Raw genomic sequence first — 22,922 nt, forward strand, 5'->3', positions numbered from 1 at the left:
ATCAATGTTTTTATACTGAAATTATCAATGTATGCAAAGACAAGACTTCTTCTAAAAGTTAGAAGCAGAAATTTAGGTATGATAAAAATTATAGATTTTGAAGCAGGCAGGATATTAAATATTATCTTTTGGCAGATATGAAACTTGAGGGCCTGAAAGTACAATTTATTATTGGAAAGAATGACTCAAAATGAATAAACATGACCAATTTGAATGACAGAAATATACCAGTAACTGTAATAGATCACAGAACAAGATAAATATTAGCTTTGTACTCAAATTATAAATTAAACTAAATAACACATTTTCTTACATTTTGAATATATCACTGTTTTACACTCAGAACATATTACTGACAAAATAAATACACATTAAATACAAATCACTTTTTAAAAAACATGTAGATCCATTATTATATTAAAAAATACCCAACTTGCAAAATTCTGATTCAGCCAAATAAATCCATAATTGTACTTTAAAAAACTGATGCACTTTGGGAGACATAAAGGGAATATATTTCTCAACTCTGTTTACAGGCCTAAAACGCTAAAGTAAGTTAGAAGTTGTCATCTATTGACTTAGTATTAATAATCTCAAGAGGCAGAAATATTGGTGCTCTTAAAATCCAAGCCTCAAAATAAAAAATCTTAGCTATAAAGATCAGGAGCTTAAAGTATTTGCCCACTGATTGATTTTCATAATCACATAGTCATATGAATACTTACCAATCAGGAAAAAATGTAAACAATACAAACAAAAGCACATTAATAATTCAAAGGAACAATCTCAACTTGCACTTGTGGTTATGTTTTTTTTCTTTTCTTTTTTCTTTTTTATGGTTATGTTTCTTTAGAGGAACTTTGCTGAAAATAATTTCGTGTTCCGTTAAGGAACCCTGATTTATGCATTATGAATTCTAAACTATCTTCGAACAAAATTACTTTATTAAGTAAAACAAACCATCATTTATAACAAATTTATCTAATCAGCACATTAAGACAAAAATGAATCATAAAGGAAATTTACAAATAAGATAGCCAAATATGGGACCAAATAATAACATGCAGGAATTACTAGCAAGGTATTGTACAGACTCAGGAAGTAGTAAGGAGTTATGCTGCTCCAGACTATTAGTTATTTATTCCTCTTATATTCTATGCACAAGAAACATGGGAAAGTGTTTATATATCTGTAATTAACACGTTGCGTACGGATCACGAGAATCTTCACGAGGGATTTAAACCCTGCCTTACGCAACATGTTAAGTGTAACTATACCTCTTTGTTACTGCCTCTAGCCTCATCTGTCACCCCTTTCCTTCATTTTTTAAGATGGGTTTCCTTCTTCAACCCTTACCTGTTGTCCATACCCTATCAGTTTCAATACTCTAAATAAACTTAAGACAACACTGAGGACTGTCTAGGAAAAAAAACAGAGAATCCTTTACACCGTGTAATAACAAACCAAATATTCTGATGCCTAAGAAGGAAACATAAGACGTGTAGCTCGTGTTTGTTTGTTTTCTTGTGCATCAGAGCTTTGTAGGTTACTTTTGAGTTGGAAGGATTTGGGTTGCCTAAAAATAACCGGACAAGTAGAACAATATTCTAAATGGGGTTTCTTTTTTTCAAATACAAGCTTTTTTCTCAATAAATAGAATCAGGGTTTATAAAAGTAATAATAAAAGAAGTTACAAGAATTAGATCCCAATCTTTGTTTTTTATTGTCAGTATTTAGGGAATTATAGTAGAAAACTAGTGAACACAAGTAAACTGGTCATTGAAATAGTATATGTACATTGCTCTTGTAAATAAAAAAAATGACATTCTAATTTACATTATCAGTTTCTTGTGACATGGTTATGATCCACATCCCCAAAGCCAAATAAATTCTGATAAACCAATAAAAACAAGTTTCAAACCTGACTAAAAAAACAAGTTTAGGACAGATACTTGCTGGTGATAGCGTATCTCATTCAAGAGATCCTCAATCTAAAGTAAAGGAGTCAGGGATAAGTGAGATGATAATGAACAAGAAAGAAAAGGACACTGAGTGTTTAATAGGGGCAGAAGGAACACGGGCAAATTACAAGGTTTGAGAAATCTTACAAAGTTCTTAAATAAAAATCCCATGAATATAAGTTCCTAATTATTTTGCCAACATAATAACCAAAACAATATTTCTAATATCATCAACTGGGGGTAGATAGTTCCTTGTACACTTGCTTTAGTTCTCCAACTCATGCCTTCTCTTTTTTTTTTAAAAGGTGACTCTCAAACAGGGAATGCATTTGTGTTCCCTGGTCATTTAAGTGGATCATTGTATTTCTAAGGGTAGTGGTGACCCAAAAAGGCCTATTTGGTCATGAAAAATAGGGAACCATTTAATACATGTCCTGTGAACCTTCTATGTTAAGATCCTATTCATACTAATAATAGGTACCATTTCAAAGGATCCTCAAAGTTTTGAGAATTATATCAACTACTATCTGTTATTGCGTATTTCATCATGACCGAACAGCCATCTTCCAGCTAAAGTCAAAAACTCAGATGATAAGTAACCTATCCAAAGTTCCACAGGTGGTAGGGCAGCAGAGAGGTGACTCAAATCCATTTGGTCCAACTCTAAAGCCTATATGTTATCTTCCATCACATAGCATTGCCTTTTCCACAATGTAAACATGAATGATGGCTATGACAGTAAACCCAAAGAAGGCGCACACTGGCTAGTATGTACTATTTATGGTTCCAAAGATTTCTCAGAGCAGCAAGTTTTCCTAGATTTTGGCCATCTGTTAAATGAAAAAAATCAAGTATGAATTATTTTTTGACAGCCCAGCAGCAACTCTGGCATCTTTATACCAGCAGAACATCCTTGTAATCAAACTACTACTGAGAATAAAATGCATTTAAAAATGAATAAAAAGCTATAAATACACTCGTTTGGAATTTAACCAAAATTAAGTTTGTTCTAAGTTCTCTAGTAAAAGTTTTCAAAGCATTAGACATCAAATTTTACCCAAAAACCCCCACACAATTACTAAAAGCAACATTCAAAAGAATTCAATAACAACTAAGCATTTCATCACCCTACAAACACAACTGCGAAATCAGTATAACATGCATTTTAATTCATAAGCCCCCTTTTTTTTTTTTTACCTGTACTGTTTTTAACTGTTGGGTCTGTAACACAGAGGGCTGAGTTGTAGTATTAATCAGTTGATTTCCTGGGGTCAATGCTGAGACACCAATGACAGGTTTCACCTCTGGCCTCCCTCCAATGGTAACTACTTTAATTTGCTGCGGTGGTAACTTAGCATCTCCTGACTGGGCCTGAGTTGTAACTTTCTGAGCCTGGGGTAGTTGACTATGGGGTAGTGCTAAAACAATTGGTGAACCAGACTTGCCCAAAGTTGTTAAAATTAACTTCTGTCCATCTGGTTTAAGGGTCTGATTGCCAAGTTTAAGATCAGATGTCTGTGATACTTTGTTTAAAATAATCTGATTGGCTGATATAGTCACAGGAGTCTGAGCACCAAGTTTTTGAAGGCCACTTGGAAAAGCTGGTTTCACTGTGGTATTAAAATCTGCTTTAGTAATTGTGGTGTTCACTGCAACTTGGTTAGTGTGGTTACTGTACACTGTGATTGGTTCCGTGGAAATGGGCGTGGCTGTAGAGTCACCAGTAGAATTTATGTTGACAATTTCTTCCAGTTCTGTCTCCATGGGAATTGGGGATGAAACAATAACAGCCTCAATACTATCATCATCCACTAAAGTTATACCAGTGTCCATTATCTCCTCTGGAAGCAAACTATTCACCTCAGCTGGCACCACCTCCATGATCGTTCTCCTGATAGAAAGTTGATCAGGCGCTGCAATAAAAGTTGAAAAATAAAAAATTACTTAGGTTTTGAAAATAGATTTAAGAAAAAAATTATTTAAGAAAGATGCAAATGAAAAAATGATAAAATTTAAAATATTTTTTATTAACGTAACTGAATGAAGAATACTCCTGATGTGAATTTAGGTTAAACCATTTTATCATACCCTCAACCTTCAAGAATCTGAAGTATAAGTTATGTGGGACACAAAACTAGAAGCAAATATTCTCATTTGCTGTGCCTCAACCCCAAAGCATACTGCATTCAGGTAACACTACATCACATAATTACAGGAAACTCCTTCCTAATACCCGCTCATAAAACTTTTAATCTTTGACATTTCTGATCATTTGATTTCTTCCCAGTTACGGTTTTTCCCTCTTATTGACAGACTGGAAAACTGCTAATTCACACAAAAAAAATAAAGATTTTAAAATATAAACAGATATTGGAAAATATCTTCACATCTCCAGTGAACTAGGTCCTAAAATGATAGTATTCAACCATTTATAAAAATCCATTAAATACTCAAATTAATGCTAAAAGACTGTCCAGAGTAATCCATCTCAGTAACTGCAAATCAAATGGTTTATTTGGCCCAAGTCTGATCAATTAGCTCCACAGAGACTTTTGATTCTCAAATCCTCCTCAGCCATTTAAAATTATCAAAAAGGGAACCATTTAAGAGGTATACAGCCAGTCCCCACAAAGAAAACAAGTGGTAATAAAGCAGATTATAAACAAATCAGAACTGTGATGCCTTTAGCCAAAGTTTATGCAGAACTTCCGATAAAGGAGTCCGTATCATTGTCTTCACTTATTGAAGAAGCACATTATATTTATGACTGACTAAACAGCAATAAGTTATTTGCCCATAGAATATCAAAGATCCATAGGAATCTAATGAACAATTCTTTTTCTGCCCTTTTTTAAAATATAAAAATCAATAACCATTCTGAGATTAAGGGTAACAGACATGGCAGTAACAAACGTATTGCCAAATTTATCATCATTATTGAGCACTTATTATCTACCAGTGATGGCACAATTTAATTTACCGTCACAATAAGATGGCATCATTATTACCCCTATTTTACAGATGAAAAAACTTAGGTTAAATAATTTGCCCAAGGTCACATAGCTAGTAAACGGAAAAGTCAGGATTCAAACTCAGGATATGTTTTATGATACCAAAGTTCATAATTTTAATCACAAAATTATATTGTCTTAAATTCTTATCACTGGTATTTTAAAATGGACAAAAAAAACCCCAAGTCTACTCCTTTACAGTCAAACCCACTCTACACAACCAATTTGTCCTATCACTATAGATTAAGTTTGCCTTTTTGCCCATTCCAGAACTTTACATAAATGGAATCGCATATTACGCACTCATGACATACAGGAATCATACAGTATGAGTTTTTTCCCTCAGCATGCTGAGATTTATTTTTATTCTTGTACTTATTAGTACTTCTGTTCCTTTGGACTGTTGAATAATATTCCATTGTACAAATGTACCATGATTTGTTTATCCATTCACCTGTTGATGGACATTTGGATTGTTTCCAGTTTGGGGCTCTTATGAATAATACTGCTATGAACATTCAAGTTCCAAGTTTCTTATGGATGCATTTTCATTTCTTTTGAATAAATACCTAGAAGTGGACGTGCTGGGTCATGAGGTAAGTTTATTTTTAACTTTGCATGACACTGAAATGATTTCCCACCGTGGCTATACCATTTTATACGCCCCCAGCAATGGAGGACAGTTCCAGCTGCTCCACATCCTCGCCAACAATTGGTATTGTTGGTCTTTTCATTTCAGCCAATGGGTGTGAAGTGATAACTCCTTGTAGTTTTAATTTGCAATTCTGAGATGACTAATGATGTTGATCAACTTTTCGCATGCATATTATCTATTTGTATATTTTCTTTTGAAAAGTGCCTGTTAAAAACTTTAGCTATACTTAAAGATACCCTCTTCTTATTGAGCTGCATGAGTTCTTTGTATATACTGCAGAATCATGAGTCACAATAACTTGTAGCTCAAAGGAATCACTAGGGCTTGGGGACCCCAAAGTAGTGGCACTACTCTACATGTGGCTCTTCCTGATCAGCAGAGTCCCCACAGGCACGTAGGGGCATTTACAGTACAGGTACGTAAAACATCAGTACCAATAGACCTTAGCAATGGAAGCCAAACAGCACACAGCAAAGGGCCCCACCCACAATGTCACATCAGCTTCCCTTCCCCACTGCAAACTTGCCCAAGCCCTGTCAGTTGCATCTGAATACTCCATCTCCCCCAGAAAGAGGCAGGAGGATGACAGGTGCCAGTACCCAACAGAGCCATAAAAGGTTGACTCCCTCCTCTCCCTGAAGCTCCCCCAGCATATTTAGACAGGTGGGTATGGCTGTTCATCCCCCTTAAGGACTGGGAGACCTCAGCCCAACTCCTATTCATCTTTCTCCTTAAAACACCTGAAGTGAAGGTGTAGGAGGAGGGAGAGGTCAGGCCATGAAGGGAGACAGTGGCCTATCAGTGCATTTACTTTCAGTTTCAAGTACCCAAACTGGCAGCTCAACTAAACAAACTTCTAATGTTTTCCATCCAACCAAAGCTCTATATCCTCAGTATCACACCATTTTCTCACCTCAGGGGACTCTTTAACTCAGCAGCTACAGCCACACTGCCTTTCATCTGGGGCCACGGCACTGAGTACACAATAACCAAAGCACCATTTGGGCCACCTCTCAGCTCAGCCCCTAAATAGTCATTAAGAGGTAGAACACTGAAGGACTCTTACTCCTCCTGCACATGCCACCCTTATCACTTGAGTAAGAGCATTCGAAATGCCAGCGAGTCTTTTCCTATCCCCTAACCCAGTCCGCAAGGCCCTCATCCTTCCTCTTCCAGAAAGCCATGTCTCTGTCAGCACTCCATCCTCATGGCCAAAACTGTTAGGAACTGTGAAGGACCTGAGACTTTTGACCTCCAGACAGGCTAACAAAATAGCCTGTTGCTGTTTCATCGGTACTGCCAGCCCACACAGTGGTCCCGGGTCAGACACACAGGTCTTGGTTCTGTCTTCACAGCACAGCAAGGACCATGAGCATCCCGTATGTTACCAGTTCCTCCATTGCCCGCAAGCCCCACAGAGCAGACATGGAGAGGCCCAGGGAGCTGCTGTGCGGGTCTGCATGCCAACTAAGGATATTGCTGACTTCTATTTCATATGTTGTTAAACATTGTTGTCTACACTCACGAGGGATATTGGTCCGTAGGTTATTTTTTTCTTGTAGTGGCTGTCTGGGGATAATGCCACCCTAATACAATGAGTTAGGACGTGTTTCCTCCTCTTCAGTTTTCAGGAAAAGTCTGCATGGCTTTACTATTTCTTCCTGAAATGTGTGCTGGAGCTCACCAGTGAAGCCATCTAGACATCAAACTTTCCTGTGGGAAGGTATTTAACTATCAATTCAATTTCTTTACTAGATGTAGGGTTATTCAGGTTATCTCTTTCTTCTTGAGTGATCTTCGATATTTGACAGCTCGTGTCTTTCAAGGAATTTATCTGTTTACTCTAAGTTGCTGTATTTATTAACAGAGTTACATATAATATTCTCTTATTTTAATATCTGTAGAAATGTCAACACTTCATTTCTCATTGTGGTAATTTCTGTCTTTTCTCCTTTTTTCTTGATCAGTCTCGCTTGATATTTATCAATTGTATTGATCTTTGCAAAGAATCAGTTTGGCTTCATTGATATTCTCAATTGTCCATTTTTTATTTAATTGACTGTTATCTTTACCTCCTTCCTTCTACTTACTTTAGGTTTAATTTGTTCTTTTTCTAGAAGCTTAAGGTGGAAGCATAAATCAGGGTTCAGCAAACTATAGCCCATAGACCAAATCAGGCACATGATCTGTTTAATTACTCTCCAACTAAGAATGGTTTTCACATTTTTAAATAGTTAGGAGGAGGTGTGTGTGTGTGTGTGTGTGTGTGTGTGTGTGTGTGTCTTTGTGTGTGTGTGTGTGACTGTGTGTATAAAAATTGTTTTTTACATGGCTTGCAAAGCCTAAAATACTTACTATCTGGCCCTTTACAGAAAGTTTGTCAGATCATTGGTTTCGATCATTGATTTTAAACCTTTCTTCTTTTCTAAAATAAACATTTAACATTAAAAATTTCCATTAAAAAATGCTGCTTTAGCTTCCTACTAACTTCAATGTTTTTATTATCATTCACTTGAAATGTCTTCTAACATTCCTTATGATTTCATCTTTGACACAGGGAAAATAAAGAAGTATACTATTTAATTTCCAAATATTTGGGGATTTTCTATCTTTTATTGATTCCTAACTTACTCCAATTATTGTCAGTGAATGCAATACATTCCATAACATTTCCATCATTTGAAATTAGAGACTTGTTTATGGCTTAGTATATGGTCTATCTTAGTGAACACTGCACGTGCACGAGAAAAGAATGTGTTGTACATATGTTAATTAGCTCAAGTTGGTTGATAGTGTGGCTCAGATCTTCTACCATCTTACTTTTTCCTCTTCTACCGTGTTTCCCCAAAAATAAGACCTAGCCGGACCATCAGCTCTAATGTGTCTTTTTTTTTTTTTTTTTTAAAGATTTTATTGGGGAAGGGGAACAGGACTTTATTGGGGAACAATGGTCAAATTGTTGTCCTTTCAATCTTAGTTGTGGAGGGTTCTGTTCAGCTTCAAGTTGTTGTTCTTTCAGTCTTAGTTGTGGAGGGCGCAGCTCAGCTCCAGGTCCAGTTGCCGTTGCTAGTTGCAGGGGGCACAGCCCACCATCCGTGTTCAATCTTAGTTGCAGGGGGCGCTGCCCACCATCCCTTGCGGGAGTCGAGGAATTGAACTGGCAACCTTGTGGTTGAGAGCCCACGCTCCAACCAACAACTGAGCCATCCGGGAGGCAGCTCAGCTCAAGGTGCCGTGTTCAATCTTAGTTGCAGGGGGCAGAGCCCACCATCCCTTGTGGGACTCGAGGAATTGAACTGGCAACCTTGTGGTTGAGAGCCCACTGGCCCATGTGGGAATCGAACCGGCAGCCTTCGGAGTTAGGAGCACGGAGCTCTAACCGCCTGAGCCACCGGGCCGGCCCTCTAATGTGTCTTTTGGAGCAAAAATTAATACAAGACCCGGTCTTATATAAGACCCGGTATCATATTACATTACATTATATTACACCCAGTCTTATATTATATAAGACCCGGTCTTATATTATATTAAAATAAGACTGGGTCTTATATTAATTTTTGCTCCAAAAGACGCATTAGAGCTGATGGTCTGGATAGGTCTTATTTTGGGGGAAACACAGTACCAATTACTGAGAAAGGCTGTTAAAATTCCCAAACATGATTGTGGGTTTGTTTATTTCTCTTCTGTGTATTTTTACTTTATGTATTTTTGAAGCTCTGTCATTAAGAAGAACATGTCTTTTTATTTGTTCTCTTAAAAGCGACTAGGAATTACAAGACAGGGGGTTTGCCTTTGAATTAGGAATAAAGTTCAAACTTCTAACAAGAAAAGGTCTGATTGGTCTGGCCAGTCTCTATGTAGTATAGGCCTGTGCAGAGTTCTGGAGCCAGCACACCTCATAAGTCACTGAGCAGAATATGATAACCGCTTTATGATTAGACATCCATATCTGTTTCAATCAGGGTCACAGGCAGGGCGGCTTATGCTAAAAGAAACTCTCAAAAGGAGCTTGTGGGCATGGCAGGAAAGGGTATGGCCATCTAGTTACATGAATCATCACTCTAATTTTATCCCTTAGGAATGGAAGACATGTACTACTATCAAATGCAACCTCATCACCAGTGTGTGGAGGACCACTTCAAGAAAACAGAGTATCTTCACAAGCCAATAGGACTGAGGCACTTTAGTTCACCTCAGCTGTAGAAGGTATGGTACCTGCCAAGGTATGGTAGTAAAAGAGTACAGAACATACAATGCATTCCCCATGCCTTCAATATTTTTTGCTCATAAAACAAAGTTCTAAAGGCAAAGTACAATTCTGGAAATCAATACATTAAGATTTTTCCCCCTTAAAAGTCAAACACGGTTGAATGATTTAAGTCTGATGAAACTTAAAAGATTGACTCATTTCAGAAAGTCTAATGATTTATAAATTTGTCTCAACTGTATTACATTTATAAGCTCCAACTAAACTAGCACCCCCACTCCCATTTCCACTGCCCTAGGCATTCTATAGCATTACCCTGGTATTTCCATCACAGTATCTGTCACAATCAGAAAGTCCCTTTGTTTACAGTCTGATTCTCCCTCCCCTACTTCTTTAGAATGCAAGCTCCATGAGGACAAGGACTTGTCTGTCTTCATGACCTCTGTATCCCATCCCCAGTACCTAGAACAAAGCAGGCGAATAACAACCTCTCAATACAAACCTGAAGAATGAATAAATTAACCATGGAGAAGGGGTGTCATCTAAAACTAGCATTTTGTACACTAGGCTCTGAAAGATAACTTTGGTTTGTCTATTGATTACGATAGGTTTATATAATGCTGAGACTTCACAACACTTCAAATGAAATAAACTCACATTGTCATAAGACACACTAACAAACTGAGAAACTCCCTTAAAAACTCAAATAAGTTTTTAAACACTCAGATTCAGCTTTTAACCAATACACTCTGCAATAACATTCCATCTTAAAATCTACGAGGTTCTCTTAGCTTTTAACTACCTTATGATTTTTATCAGTCATTTGATTAACAAATACTTATTACTCATCAACTTTGTGAAGGGAATTATGGGAAATTAACCAAAGACCTTGCCCTAACAGAGCTTAAAAATCAATAGAAGAATGGCATGATCACAGCTGTGCTTTAGGAGGATTAACTTCATATCAGCACATTATTGGGCTGGAGGCAGTAAGACGAGTTAGAAGGCTATTACAGTAATTGGTTCAAGACAGTGCTAAATGGAGGGTCTGATTTAGGATGGTAACCATGAAAAGAAATGAATTAAATATAAAATAAAAAAATAACATAAGATAGAAATGACAAACGCTCTATGCTTTTACATTTTTTAAAGTTTCTTACAGAATATTACCAGTACAGAAACACTGTTCTTTTCTAAGTTACAGGTGGAGGACAACCTGGGTGAACAACTGTTTTCATTCTTACACTTAATAATATGAAGTGATGACCTATAACCATATTGCAGATGAGTAATTGCAGATGTTTAGACAGAAATATCCGAGTGTTTAAGAACTATACTTTTGTACCTAGAAATTACCACCAGCACTAAGTGGCTCACTACACTATTTGGATTTTAACTTTGATTTCTAAAATCAAGCATCAAAATCTCAAAAGCTAGCTACAAAACTACATTTCTCAAACCAAATTAGGAGCAGTGGACTATAAACCATGATTCCTGATGAAGAGTCGAAAAGTTTGTATTTTCATTTTGATGTTATATTTTGAAAAAGTATATTCTGGATCATCTGGATAACCACCTCATATCTGCAATCAGCGATACTAGAATTAGGGTGAGCTAAAGAAAAGGCGCAGAAGGATCTTACAAGGTAAATGATATATTTATGCCAAATGAAAGCCAAATCACCTAACTTATGATTTAAAGAGGAAAGCTTTAGAGCATTCAAATACAGAAAAGTGGTGTAGGAATTGAGTTATCATAGGATATATAATATATAGAAAACTGCACACCTTGCCAAGGCAGACCATAGTACATTCACAATGCAAAGAAAGATTTCATTTCAGCAAAACAACATCATCATCACCCTAAATTTAATGTTTTACAGTTTTGTTCATATTTCATTTATAAATTTACTTTTGTTTTATACTTGTATAAAAGTAATAAAGAGCCGGCACAGTGGCTCAGGTGGTTAGAGCTCCGTGCTCCTAACTCCGAAGGATGCCGGTTCGATTCCCACATGGGCCAGTGGGCTCTCAACCACAAGGTTGCCAGTTCAATTCCTCGACTCCCGCAAGGGATGGTGGGCTGTGCCCCCTGCAACTAACAATGGCAACTGGACCTGGAGCTGAGCTGCGCCCTCCACAACTAAGACTGAAAGGACAACAACTTGACTTGGGGAAAAAAAGAAAGTCCTGGAAGTACACACTGTTCCCCAATAAAGTCCTGTTCTCCTTCCCCAATATAAAAAAAAGTAATAAGCATAAGGAATTTATATTTATATACATCTAAAAATTAAATATTTTAATGAAATTATTTAGGACAATACTAGGGATCTAAAATATGTTTTTTTTCCCTTTAAATGGGGACTGTACATTATTCATGCTTAAGATTAACATGGTGGAAAAAACACAGGGATTCAAATCAGAAATACCCACTTTCAAATTTTGGCACTCCTAGTTGTTGAATGTGTACACCTAAGCAATAATCTTTCTAAGCCTCAGTTTACTTGCATGGTTACTGTGAAGACAGGTATGTGATATACTATAATTCAAATGAAAATCCTTTTCCTAGTACCTCAACATAATAAAGACAATATACAACAAACTTTCCGCTAATATCATACTTAATGTTGAAAAACTGAAAGCTTTTCCTTTAAAATCAGGAATAAGACAGGGTTGCCCGTTCACCACTGTTGTTCAACATAGTATTGGAAGTTCTAGCCAGAGCAATCAGGAAAGAGAAAGAAATAAAAGGCATCCAAATTGGGAATGAAGATATTTAATTGTCACTTTTTGCACATGACATGATTCTTTATATAGAAAACCCTAAAGACTCCACAAAAAAACTATTAGAAGCAATAAACAAATACAGCAAAATTGCAGGATACAAAATCAATGTACAAAAATCCACTGCATTCCTATATACTAACAATAAAATTTCAGAAAAAGAAATGAGAAAAACAATTCCTTTTGTAATTGTAACAAAAAGAATAAAATATCTAGGAATAAACTTAACCAAGGACCTATACACTGAAAACTACAAGACATTACTAGAAGAAGTTGAAGACACAAAGAAATGGAAAGATATTCTGTGTTCATGGATTGGAAGAACCAACATAGTTAAAATGGCCATACTACCCAAAGCAATACACAGATCTAATGCAATTCCCATCAAAATTCCAATGGCATTTTTTAAAAAACTAGAACAAAAAAATCATCAGATTTGTACGGAATCACAAATGACCCCAAATAGCCAAAACAATCCTAATTAAAAAGAACATAGTTGGAAGTATCACACTCCCAGATTTCAATTTATATTTAAAAAAAAAAAAAAAAAAAGCAACGATTACCAAAACAGCATGGTATTGGCAGAAAAACAGACACATAGACCAATGGAACACAACTGAGAACCCAGAAATAAACCCATATATATATATGTGTGTGTGTGTGTGTGTGTGTGTATATATATATATATTGTATATATATATATATATGTGTGTGTGTGTGTGTGTGTGTGTGTATATATATATATATTGTATATATATATATATATTATATATATATATAATTTTCGACAAAGGAGCCAAAAACACACAATGGAGAAAAGAAAGCCTCTTCAATAAATGATGCTGGCAACAATTGGAAAGCACATGCAAGAGAATGAAGCTAGACTGCTGTCACCATATATCAAAATTAACTCAAAATGGATCAAAGACCTAATATAAAAACGTGAAACAATAAATTGCATAGAAGAAAGTATAGGTACTAAACTTGGGGACCTTGGGTTCAGAGAGGATTTTATGAATTTGACTGACTTTAAAGGACAGGGAAGTAAATGCAAAAATAAATGAATGGGACTATATCAAACTAAAAAGCTTCTGCACAGCAAAAGAAACCAACAAAACAGAGGCAACTCACCAAATGGGAGAAGATATTTGCAAACAACACCTCCATTAAGAGGTTAATGTCCAAAATATCTAAAGAACTCATACAACTCAACAACAACAAAAACCCCAAAGAACCCAGTTAAAAAATGGGCAGAGGACCTGAATAGGCACTTCTCCCAAGAAGACACACAAACAAGCAACAGATATAAAAAATGTTCAACTTTACTAGCTATTAGGGAAATGCAAATCAAAACCACAATGAGATACCACCTCACATCTGTTAGAATGGCTATCATCAACAAGACAAGTAATAAAAAGTATTGGAGATGCTGTGGAGAAAAAGGAACCCTCATACACAGATGGTGGGAATGTAAATTGGTACAGCCACTATGAAAAACAGTATGGAAGTTCCTCAAAAAACTAAGAATAGAATTACCACACAACCCAGCAATCCCTTCTTCCGGGTATCCACCCAAAAATCTGAAAACGTTTATCTGTAAAGATATATGTACCCCTGTGTTCATTGCAGCATCACACAGTGGCCAAAATATGGAAACAACCAAAGTGTCCTTTGATAGGTGATTGGATAAAGAAGATGTGGTACATATATACAATGAAATATTACTTGGTCATAAGAAAAGATGAAATAGTGCCATTTGTGACAACATGGATGGACCCTGAGATTATCATGCTAAGCAATATAAGTCAGACAAAAAAAGTTGAGAACCATGACTTCACTCATATCATTTCCCCGAAAATAAGACCTAGCCGGACAATCAGCTCTAATGTGTCTTTTGCAGCAAACATTAATAGAAGATCAGGTCTTATAATAAAATAAGACCATCACCATCAAATATATGGTGATGGAAGGAGAACTGACTCTGGGTGATGAACTCACAATGCAATATATAGATAATGTATTATAGAATTGTACACTTGAAACCTATATAATTTTACTAACCAATCTCATCCCAATAAATTTAACAGCAAAAATGTCTTTTCCTCTTTATATAAATAAGCTTCTTCTAATTTCTCTTTTTCTATGGCATTCAATATTCTATCAAACAGCAGGGTTTGAGATCTTATCATCCTTGATGTTTCTCAATATATTAATCTATCATATATCATGCAGATTACACCTTCACAATGTCTCCTTCCAAATGTAACCAAGAATTTCCAAATCTCCAAAGCTTGGAGCCTACTATGGTATTTTTACCTCCATCTCCTCTAACCTTCAACACATCCTACATAAAAGCTACAGGATTTATCTCCCTCAAGTGCATCTCTGAGGCTTTCATTCTCCTATTTAAAAATTTTCTATAATTCTCAAGGCCTTCTTCATTATGACCCTACTCAACCCCATCCTTCCAATTTTACCTCCAACAATTCCTAAACTGAGAGTTTCCTGAAGCAATGATACTGAGGTATCCCCTATCCTTAGCATAGTATGTACTACGTAACAGATAACCAATAGTAATATTTGAGAAAAGTAATGAAAGTGTGTAATGCTCCTCTCACCCCAAAAGACACTGGACTATCTCTGGAGGCGTAACCCTTCATTTCTTTCTAACATATTTCTAATTATTAATAGACAATTGTTCTACCCACAACAATCTGAAAACTGGTCGTTAAAGATAAGCACAAGGAATCACAGAAAGACAATAGCCCTCTGTGGTTGAAAGCAAAAGAAAGCTAATGAAAAAACATTTTAATCTCCCTCTTTATTTGAATGTTTTAAAAATTCTTAGTCTTACTTCTAATCTAGCAGCTGGGTTGGCATGGACCAAATAATTGCAACATAAAATCTATGAAGAAAAAAAACAATCGAATTCCTACCGGATAATACAAGAACATCAAACAAATGATTTTTTAAAAATTAATTAACTAAACCTTCTGAGTACTTCTCAGTTAGTTCCCCTAAAAATTTTTTTGGTCCCTTATTTTTCTAATGAGTGAAAGCCAAAAGTCCAAGTTATACATACACACATAAATATTTCCCCTCTGAATAAAACACATGATGTATGATATTTATGACATACCATGACATCATCTCTTTGTAGGAAACTTGGATAGGGAAAATTACTGCTAATCATAAAATTACCAATACACACTTCTCTCTATTCACTCTCATATACTCAACGACACTGACCCAATATGCCACTACAAAAGCTAGAAGAAAACAGAGGGCTACAAATTACAGTAATACTATATAAAAATTTGATTAACATGTAACTTTTCACTAACACTACTTACTGTCGTGTACAAGGAAACAGATTCCTTAGGGATCTGCGGCACAAGACATGGATCTTTAGGTAACCTAACAAAATTAAACTATGGATGTCATAAAGTCAATCAATCCAATTCTCCAGCTGTTTAAACAAATGGCTCCAATATTTAGAATATAGGAGCTCTCAATTCATCTTTACTAACCTAATGTACTCTCATCAGGTGCATGCATCAAGCCACCACAACTTCCTTCTTACAATGAAGGTAAAACTTGTTAAGCAAAATAGAACTCCCAGGGCTATTGTTCACTTGGATTATAAAATCCACTGCAAAATCTTCCATAACTTTACTCTCTGATTCATGAAATGGATGGAGGAGGCAGAGAAACATATAAATATAAAACATGCCTGACAACATCTCAATTGTAATTTGCCAATGGCAGGAGCAAAGGGGTCATTCTTTGGATGACAGAGTCATAAAAAAAAAAACAACAACATTTTTAACCATTACAAAACTGGTCTATGCGCTCAAAAAATGTGAGCATCCACATCTCAACAAGTTATAGACTATGATCTAAGACAAGGTCTTGAATGCAGAATAAAATGCCAATGCTCTGCCTCCCTAAAGGAAACATACAACCCCATAACCTGCTGAACATCATCACACCAACGCCCGCCAGAGTGGATATTTTGAAAATTAAATCAGGAAATCATGATAAGTGCTAGCGGTTCCTCTAGGCCTCAGCAGCAGCCTTAGGTATTAGAGCAAACTCGAGCCCTCTTAACACTCAAAGAATAATGTTGATGTCATTATGAGGCTACTGATTCTTTGCACTCCGGACTAGTCATTCCTTGATTCACAACGCAATTCTTTCCCGCACCGCCGCAAAATAAAGAGATCTCAAGACAGAGAAGCCCTCGGGTACCCCCTTCTCTACCTCCAGCGGCTGCCGCTTTCTCCTCCCTCCGGCTCCAAGGTGGGGGCTCCAGAAGGTCCCGGGCAATTCCGAGCCCGGGCGGTGCTTGTTTGCCTGTGCACGGTAGCTCTGGCCAGCCGCTTCCTTTTCCAGTTTGCCCGAAGTGGAGCGCTACGGGGGACGCGGGGACCGAAGAGGGAGCTCGGGTGGCGACGCCGCCACTGCCGCCGCCTCTGGTATGTCAGGGGCCGGGATTGTATTTCGAAAGATCCGCCATTTTCACCTCGTCATCACCATCACAGCTCAGCAGCTTCCCCGACAGCCCGAGCCCGGGCCGCCGCAGCCGCCGCCGCCAGTAACCTCCCCCTTCCTCCTCCTCCCATCCCCAGCCCTCCCCTCCCGAGAGGCGCACACCCACATATCCGGGGAAACCTCCCGCCGGCCCCGCCAACCTTCAAATGCACGGGGAGATACTAATGTACACACAGCCCACGCCGAGACCTCTCACCCCACAACGAAAAATGGTGCTCCTGCGGGCCCGACAGCCACACCAAAGGAAGTCGCGCTACCTGCAGGATCCCCAGTCCCGCACATTTTTCTTCTGAAGAGCAAAAGCCATGGGGAAGGCGACAAGGACAATACACTCGAATTCTTTAATTTTCAGAAAAGCAACTTGATAGAGGTGATGGAATGCGTTTTATTCACTGTGCCCATCTCTGACACTAAAAACATGATCAAGACCTTTCACGTCATTCACCAACTCTGACACTTTCCTCCTCTGTCAGCACTACTTTGACAGAATGAGCTATTTCCATATGCACGTCTGACCTTTCTGACACGTTTGTAAATTACAGGCACTGATCCTCATGTGGATACTATGGTCAAACAACCAGTTTTAAAAATAAAGTTCTTAATTATTTATCTCTCCACTTAATTTCATTTGATCATTTCTATGAACATTGTGACTTTCAATTTGTCTGCGATTGGTTTAAGACGTTAAAGTGCAACTACGTTTAAAATGTATTGATCCTATTCATGAATGAACAATTTCTAAAACAGAAAATTTACCTCTAAGCTAAAATTCTTTGCCACGTTTTTAGCATCTATGTCACCAAATTAAAAAAAAAAAAAAAATCTACCACTGTTCAATACAGTGAAACAGCTTGCTTTAGAACAAGACCCCAGTTACCCACCCACCCCTTCCAGCTCCTCTCATCATGCAGTTTAATAAATAATAGTACATAGGTATTTTTTAAATTATCAAAAACAACAAGAAAACATAAGCTGCAAGACTTCTGATAAGACCAGTATCTTTTTAAAAACTAAATTGGCTACCTTTGTTAATTTCAAAAAGATTTGATAATCACCCATTCAAAAACTTAATTTCTATACATTCAACTACAGCATAAGCTCTAAAAGACTTATCTGAAATGAGCAAACTGAATTTTAAGGTTCCGAATAGGGCCGCTCTACTGTCTTTTTTAGAAGTTAGTCTAAGAAGAGTGAGGTAGAAGTTGAAAAAGCCATTTCATTTCCTTACCTTGCTTGAATGGCAACTCCATATAAAAGTCAGTAGATTCAGGCTTAAACTAATGTTATTTACCACCCAGCCTAATCGCCGTCTCTATGCGTAGCCTGTTAGAGGCTGAGAGTATCAAGTCTTCCCAATGTCTTCATCTTTAAACTTTATTTCCCCACCGCCAGCCTCGTCCACCCGCAATCTTCTTGGTGTTTACCGTTGCTTGACCAAGCTAAGTCCCGGCCCGCTCCCTTCCCCCGTGCACCTCGGGAACATTATGACATTTGGCTGGTGGGCTTCGCGAGGAAAACGGACACACACGAAGAAGACACCATACAAAGGGGCGTAGGAAGACCCGGGCGGCGGGTAGGAGGGAAAGGAGGGGCTGGTACAAAATGACACAGCAGCAAAACCGGTTCCCAGAAATCCCGGGCCGACACCGCCGGCTCCTCCGGCCACGCAGTGTGCGTGTCAACAGCCGCGGGAGCCCTTCCTCCAGACAGCCAGGAAGGGCGGGCTGCCGGGTGACAGCCGCCCTCCCGGGTGCGGGCGGGAAGGGGCAGAGCCCGGAGGATCCTCCCGCCCCCTGCGGCCCGGGGGTGGGGTGCGGCGACCCCCAGCTTGCAGGTTCCCGCTCTCTGCGACGACCCACCAGCCCCGGCTCCAGGAGGGGGCGGTCCAGCGCCCTCCGCCCGCGCCACCACCCGAAGCGGGGGCCGGGCCCCTTCCCGCCCGCCCGCCCAGATGCCCCCACCCCGGGGGCTGACACTTACCAAAGCCGGCGGCGCCGCCGCCTCCTCCTCGCGCCGCGCTCCCTGGGCTCCCAGCAGCCGCGGCGGCGGCGGCGCCTCCGAGACACAGACCCGGGTTTGTTCAAAATCACGCGCCCAGCGCCATTCCACCGCCGCATCCCATAATACGCCGAGCCCTCCCCGCCCGCGCGCCCCTCTCCGCCCGCCCCTCCACTCCGTCCGCCCCGCCTCCCCGGCCGGCTTCCTCCGCCCCGCCCCTTCCGCGGCGCCTGGCCCTCCCCTTAGCAACCCGAGCTCGCGTCATTCCGCAAGGTGCCGCAAGTACGCTCCAGCTCCACGTGACTCTGAGTGGGAGCTCTGTCAAAGCTTTCGCACGGAATGTTCCATCCGACTATGGCTGGGAGGGGGAAGAGCGGGATCACACCTGCAGGTGTAAGGGCTTCCTCTTCTACCCTTCCTTGCTAGAAAGTCCGTGCTGCAGGTGCGATTTCCAGCATCCTGCTGCTGTTTGATGTGCTTGAGCGCGGAGGTGACCAATATTCGCAAATGCCAAATCTTTTCGTTTCTTAGGCACTAATTTTGTAGGGGTCACTAAAAAGCCCCTGGGAGAACACGCAGAGTTAAATTTATTTTGAAAGGGACTTGTTTGCAGTATACAGCTAAGACAAATCAAAATTCTTTGTGTTTAGTCACCTTTTCCTTTTATTTTTCCCGCTATCCTTTATTATAAAATAAGAAAAGATACCCAAATTTGGAGTCATATGAACAGGCACTGAGAGATTATTCAGGTAATAACTGCTCCATGTGAGACAAGAGCTACACAGAAGAAACAATAGAAAATACAAGAGTGTAATGTAAAATAGTGTGGTACAGTCGATAATTGCCAATGGAGAGAGGAGGACGTACAGGTCAACGTTGAGAGACTAGCCCTGGAACACAGCGGAGGAGGTGAGAGGTAGTGGAAGCAGCAATCACTTTGGAATCAAGCAGTGCGGATTTTAAATTCTGGCACCTCCACTTATTAGTATATAACAGTTATCAAGTTTCTTTTCCCATCTACAAAATAAAAATAAAGCCAGGATTCTGAGGGTTAAATGAGGAGAGGAGTGTCAAGTAGCTACACAGTCTCTGCCTCAAATGTTCGTTCTACTCTGCCGTGATCAACACCACCCCCCAACTCCCACCTCAAACTCAGTGGTTAGACTTTAGCAAGGCCAGTGACAGGAAATTAGCAAATCTTTGGAAATGGGAAGGTCTGTGGCCAGTGCACAGAACGTGAGAAAGCTGAATTATACACAGGCTTTGTTGGGGATCTGTAGGTGAGCCCCGTTTACAAGAAACCTTGAGAGTTAGTGTGACAAAACAGCCTCATGGTTAAATGATTGGTGGTACCATGGAGCACCTCTGGAAGGAAGAAGAGGAGTGAGATGGGGCACCCAAGCCCAGGGAAACAAAGAATCCGCCCAAAGGAGAAAACTTCCCACCTTATTCCACAAGGCTAGCATAACCCTGATACTAAAACCCAAGGTAAGCAGTACTTAAAAAAAAAAAGTGGGGAATTCTCTTCTCACTATGAATGTTACAAAGACAAAATTGAGTATTAAGATATCAAATCCAGTAATGTGGTAATAAAAAGAATCCACACCACGACAAAGTACAATTTATTCCAAGAACAGTGGTTTAACATTAAGAAATCTCATGTAATTTATTAAAGGAGAAAAGCCAAATGATATTCTCTAGGGATGCATTACATAATATTCAACAGCCATTTCTGAATTTAAAAATTCTTACTGAACTAGAAATGAAAGACCATTTCCTTAATTGGATCAAGATCATCATCAGAAAACAACAGTAGCATTATACATTAGAGAGAGTGAAATGGCACAAGCATTCACATTGAAGCCAGGGAACCCACAAAGATGCAGGGCTCTAGCAGCTATTACTTAACATTTTTCAGGGTGCCTTAGCTAGATGCAATTAAATAAGAGAAAAAAGTTTTAAATACTGGGAAAGAGAGCCTAAATGTTTCTTATTAAAAATAATCACACAGAGCTAGCTAGTGTTGTGGTTAATCGCTTGGCCTCTGGAGCCAGACAGCCTGGGCCCAAATTCTGACCCTGATGCTTAAGAGCTGTGTGATGTCGGGCAACTTCCTTTCCTCTTGCATGTCAGTTATTGCAACTTGAAATAGTGCATACATCATAAAGTAGTTGTGAAGATTAATGAGGTAGTATGTGTAAAGCATTTAGAACAGCACCTGGCATATGGTAAGTGCTCAGTGACTGAAAACTATTAATAATCAAAGCTACAACACAGCCTAACCTGTAATCTAATCTTTTACTTTTTGAAAGAAAGGATTTTAGCTCCTAAGAGCCACTGATTTTCAAAACATCTATATTTCAAAAGAGGATCTTTGCTTTACATTTATGTGATGGCTTTGCCAGATGAACTAAAAATATTCAGCAAATATTTGTTGGTCATCTACTAGATCCCAAGCACTGTGCAGGGCACTGGGAATAAAGTGGTGAGCAAGACAGCAGCTCTAGCCAAAGGAACTTTCCACAGTGGGGGGACTCTTCTATGGCCATACTATCTGATACAGCAGCCACCAGCCACATGTGGCTGTCAAGAAACGAAAATGTGGCTAGTGTTGCTAAGGAATGGGATTTTCCATTTTATTTGTCATTAAGTTTAAACAGCCACATGTGGCTGATGACTACAATATGGACCACCACAGTTCTAGAGGAAGCAACAGACAATAAACAAGTAGGAAAAAAATAGACCTTTAAAAATAAATAATGGGGGAATAACGATAGAAAAAAACGAAAAGGTGGTGTTATAGAGGAATGAGCTGGGTAGGACTCTCCATAGATAAAATAAATGCATTACTGGGCATCTATTGTGTGCCAGGCATACTGCTGGTTATAGGCTAGTGAATCATATTTTCTTAAACTAGGTTAGTTTCCAAAAGATTATTCAGAAGTTCCTTTGTTCATGAGTCCATTTGTCATTAAGTCCAGTTTTAGTTAGGCCTTCTGTGTCCCTGCCACTCAGAAAGGGTCACTCTAAGCTCTTGCCTTTTTCCCAGCAGTGAATGCTTGTTACTTGGTCCTTGCTAGGCTGATTGTGGGGAAGAGGGGAAGGAAAACAGCTTCTCTGCGGTGGGTCCTGTTCCAACTTCATTCTTAGGCAGGCTCCGTGTCCTTGGGTCTCCGTGACCCTAATCCTCCCTCAGCACTATAACCTCTAATGGTCTAGGCCCAACAGTTTCCAGTTCTCTCCCAGGATTCAAGGTTTTTCCCCTTTTTCCTATTCCTCCAGCTGCAGTGGGTCTCCACATGTCCTTTGGGGAAAAACAGGTTTGTTGCCTTCCTCCATCAATGGAAGTCTTTTGTTCCTTGGGCACAAGGTCTCGGCGTCTGGTTGCCTTTCTTGCAGTGGCAGCCACTCCTCTCCTCTAGGCCTTGACCACCCTGCAGCCTGTCTCTGTCTGCCACCCTGCTCCAAATCTTTGTCCTTGGTGCCCCGTGGAGGTCCCTGGAGAAGACCCTGGGAGTGGATGTGAACCCCCCTTATGATCGTGCCTCCCATGGGGTTCCCTGCCAGCCCACACTCCGTCTTTAGCAATTTATTTTAAAATTTAGCAGAATTCTTCTTTCCTGTTTGTATGGCTACACCATCTTCCTTCCCAAGCTCTGCCACAGATAACCCAGTGCTTGCATCTCATTTGTGTTTAGAATCACCTGTCTTTCCTTAGGTTTCAGGCTAGTTGTTGCCCTGTGACCTCAGCTC

General features: G+C 39.3%; 1 protein-coding gene across 6 annotated transcripts in view; it reads right to left on the minus strand.

Annotated features, from left to right (window-relative positions):
* LIN54 (lin-54 DREAM MuvB core complex component) overlaps positions 1-19,329 on the minus strand; it is a 63,317-nt gene extending 43,988 nt beyond the window's left edge. Inside the window, exons 1-2 of one of the 6 annotated variants that reach the window (XM_074324238.2) lie at positions 19,152-19,329; positions 3,159-3,874 (exon numbers count right to left, since the gene is read on the minus strand). In XM_074324238.2, the coding sequence (XP_074180339.1) occupies positions 3,159-3,842 (684 nt within the window). In that variant the 5' untranslated portion in view covers positions 3,843-3,874; positions 19,152-19,329. Of the gene's footprint in view, positions 1-3,158; positions 3,875-16,880; positions 17,212-18,399; positions 19,034-19,151 lie in introns of those variants that run through there. The other 5 variants (XM_074324251.2, XM_019731329.3, XM_019731331.3 and 2 more) reach the window with 5 other exon arrangements.
* Between the last annotated feature and the right edge of the window lie 3,593 nt (positions 19,330-22,922).

This window comes from Rhinolophus sinicus, chromosome 1, assembly GCF_057876585.1.
Source record: "Rhinolophus sinicus isolate RSI-liver-muscle chromosome 1, RSI-T2T, whole genome shotgun sequence".
NCBI classification, from domain to species: Eukaryota; Metazoa; Chordata; class Mammalia; order Chiroptera; family Rhinolophidae; genus Rhinolophus; species Rhinolophus sinicus.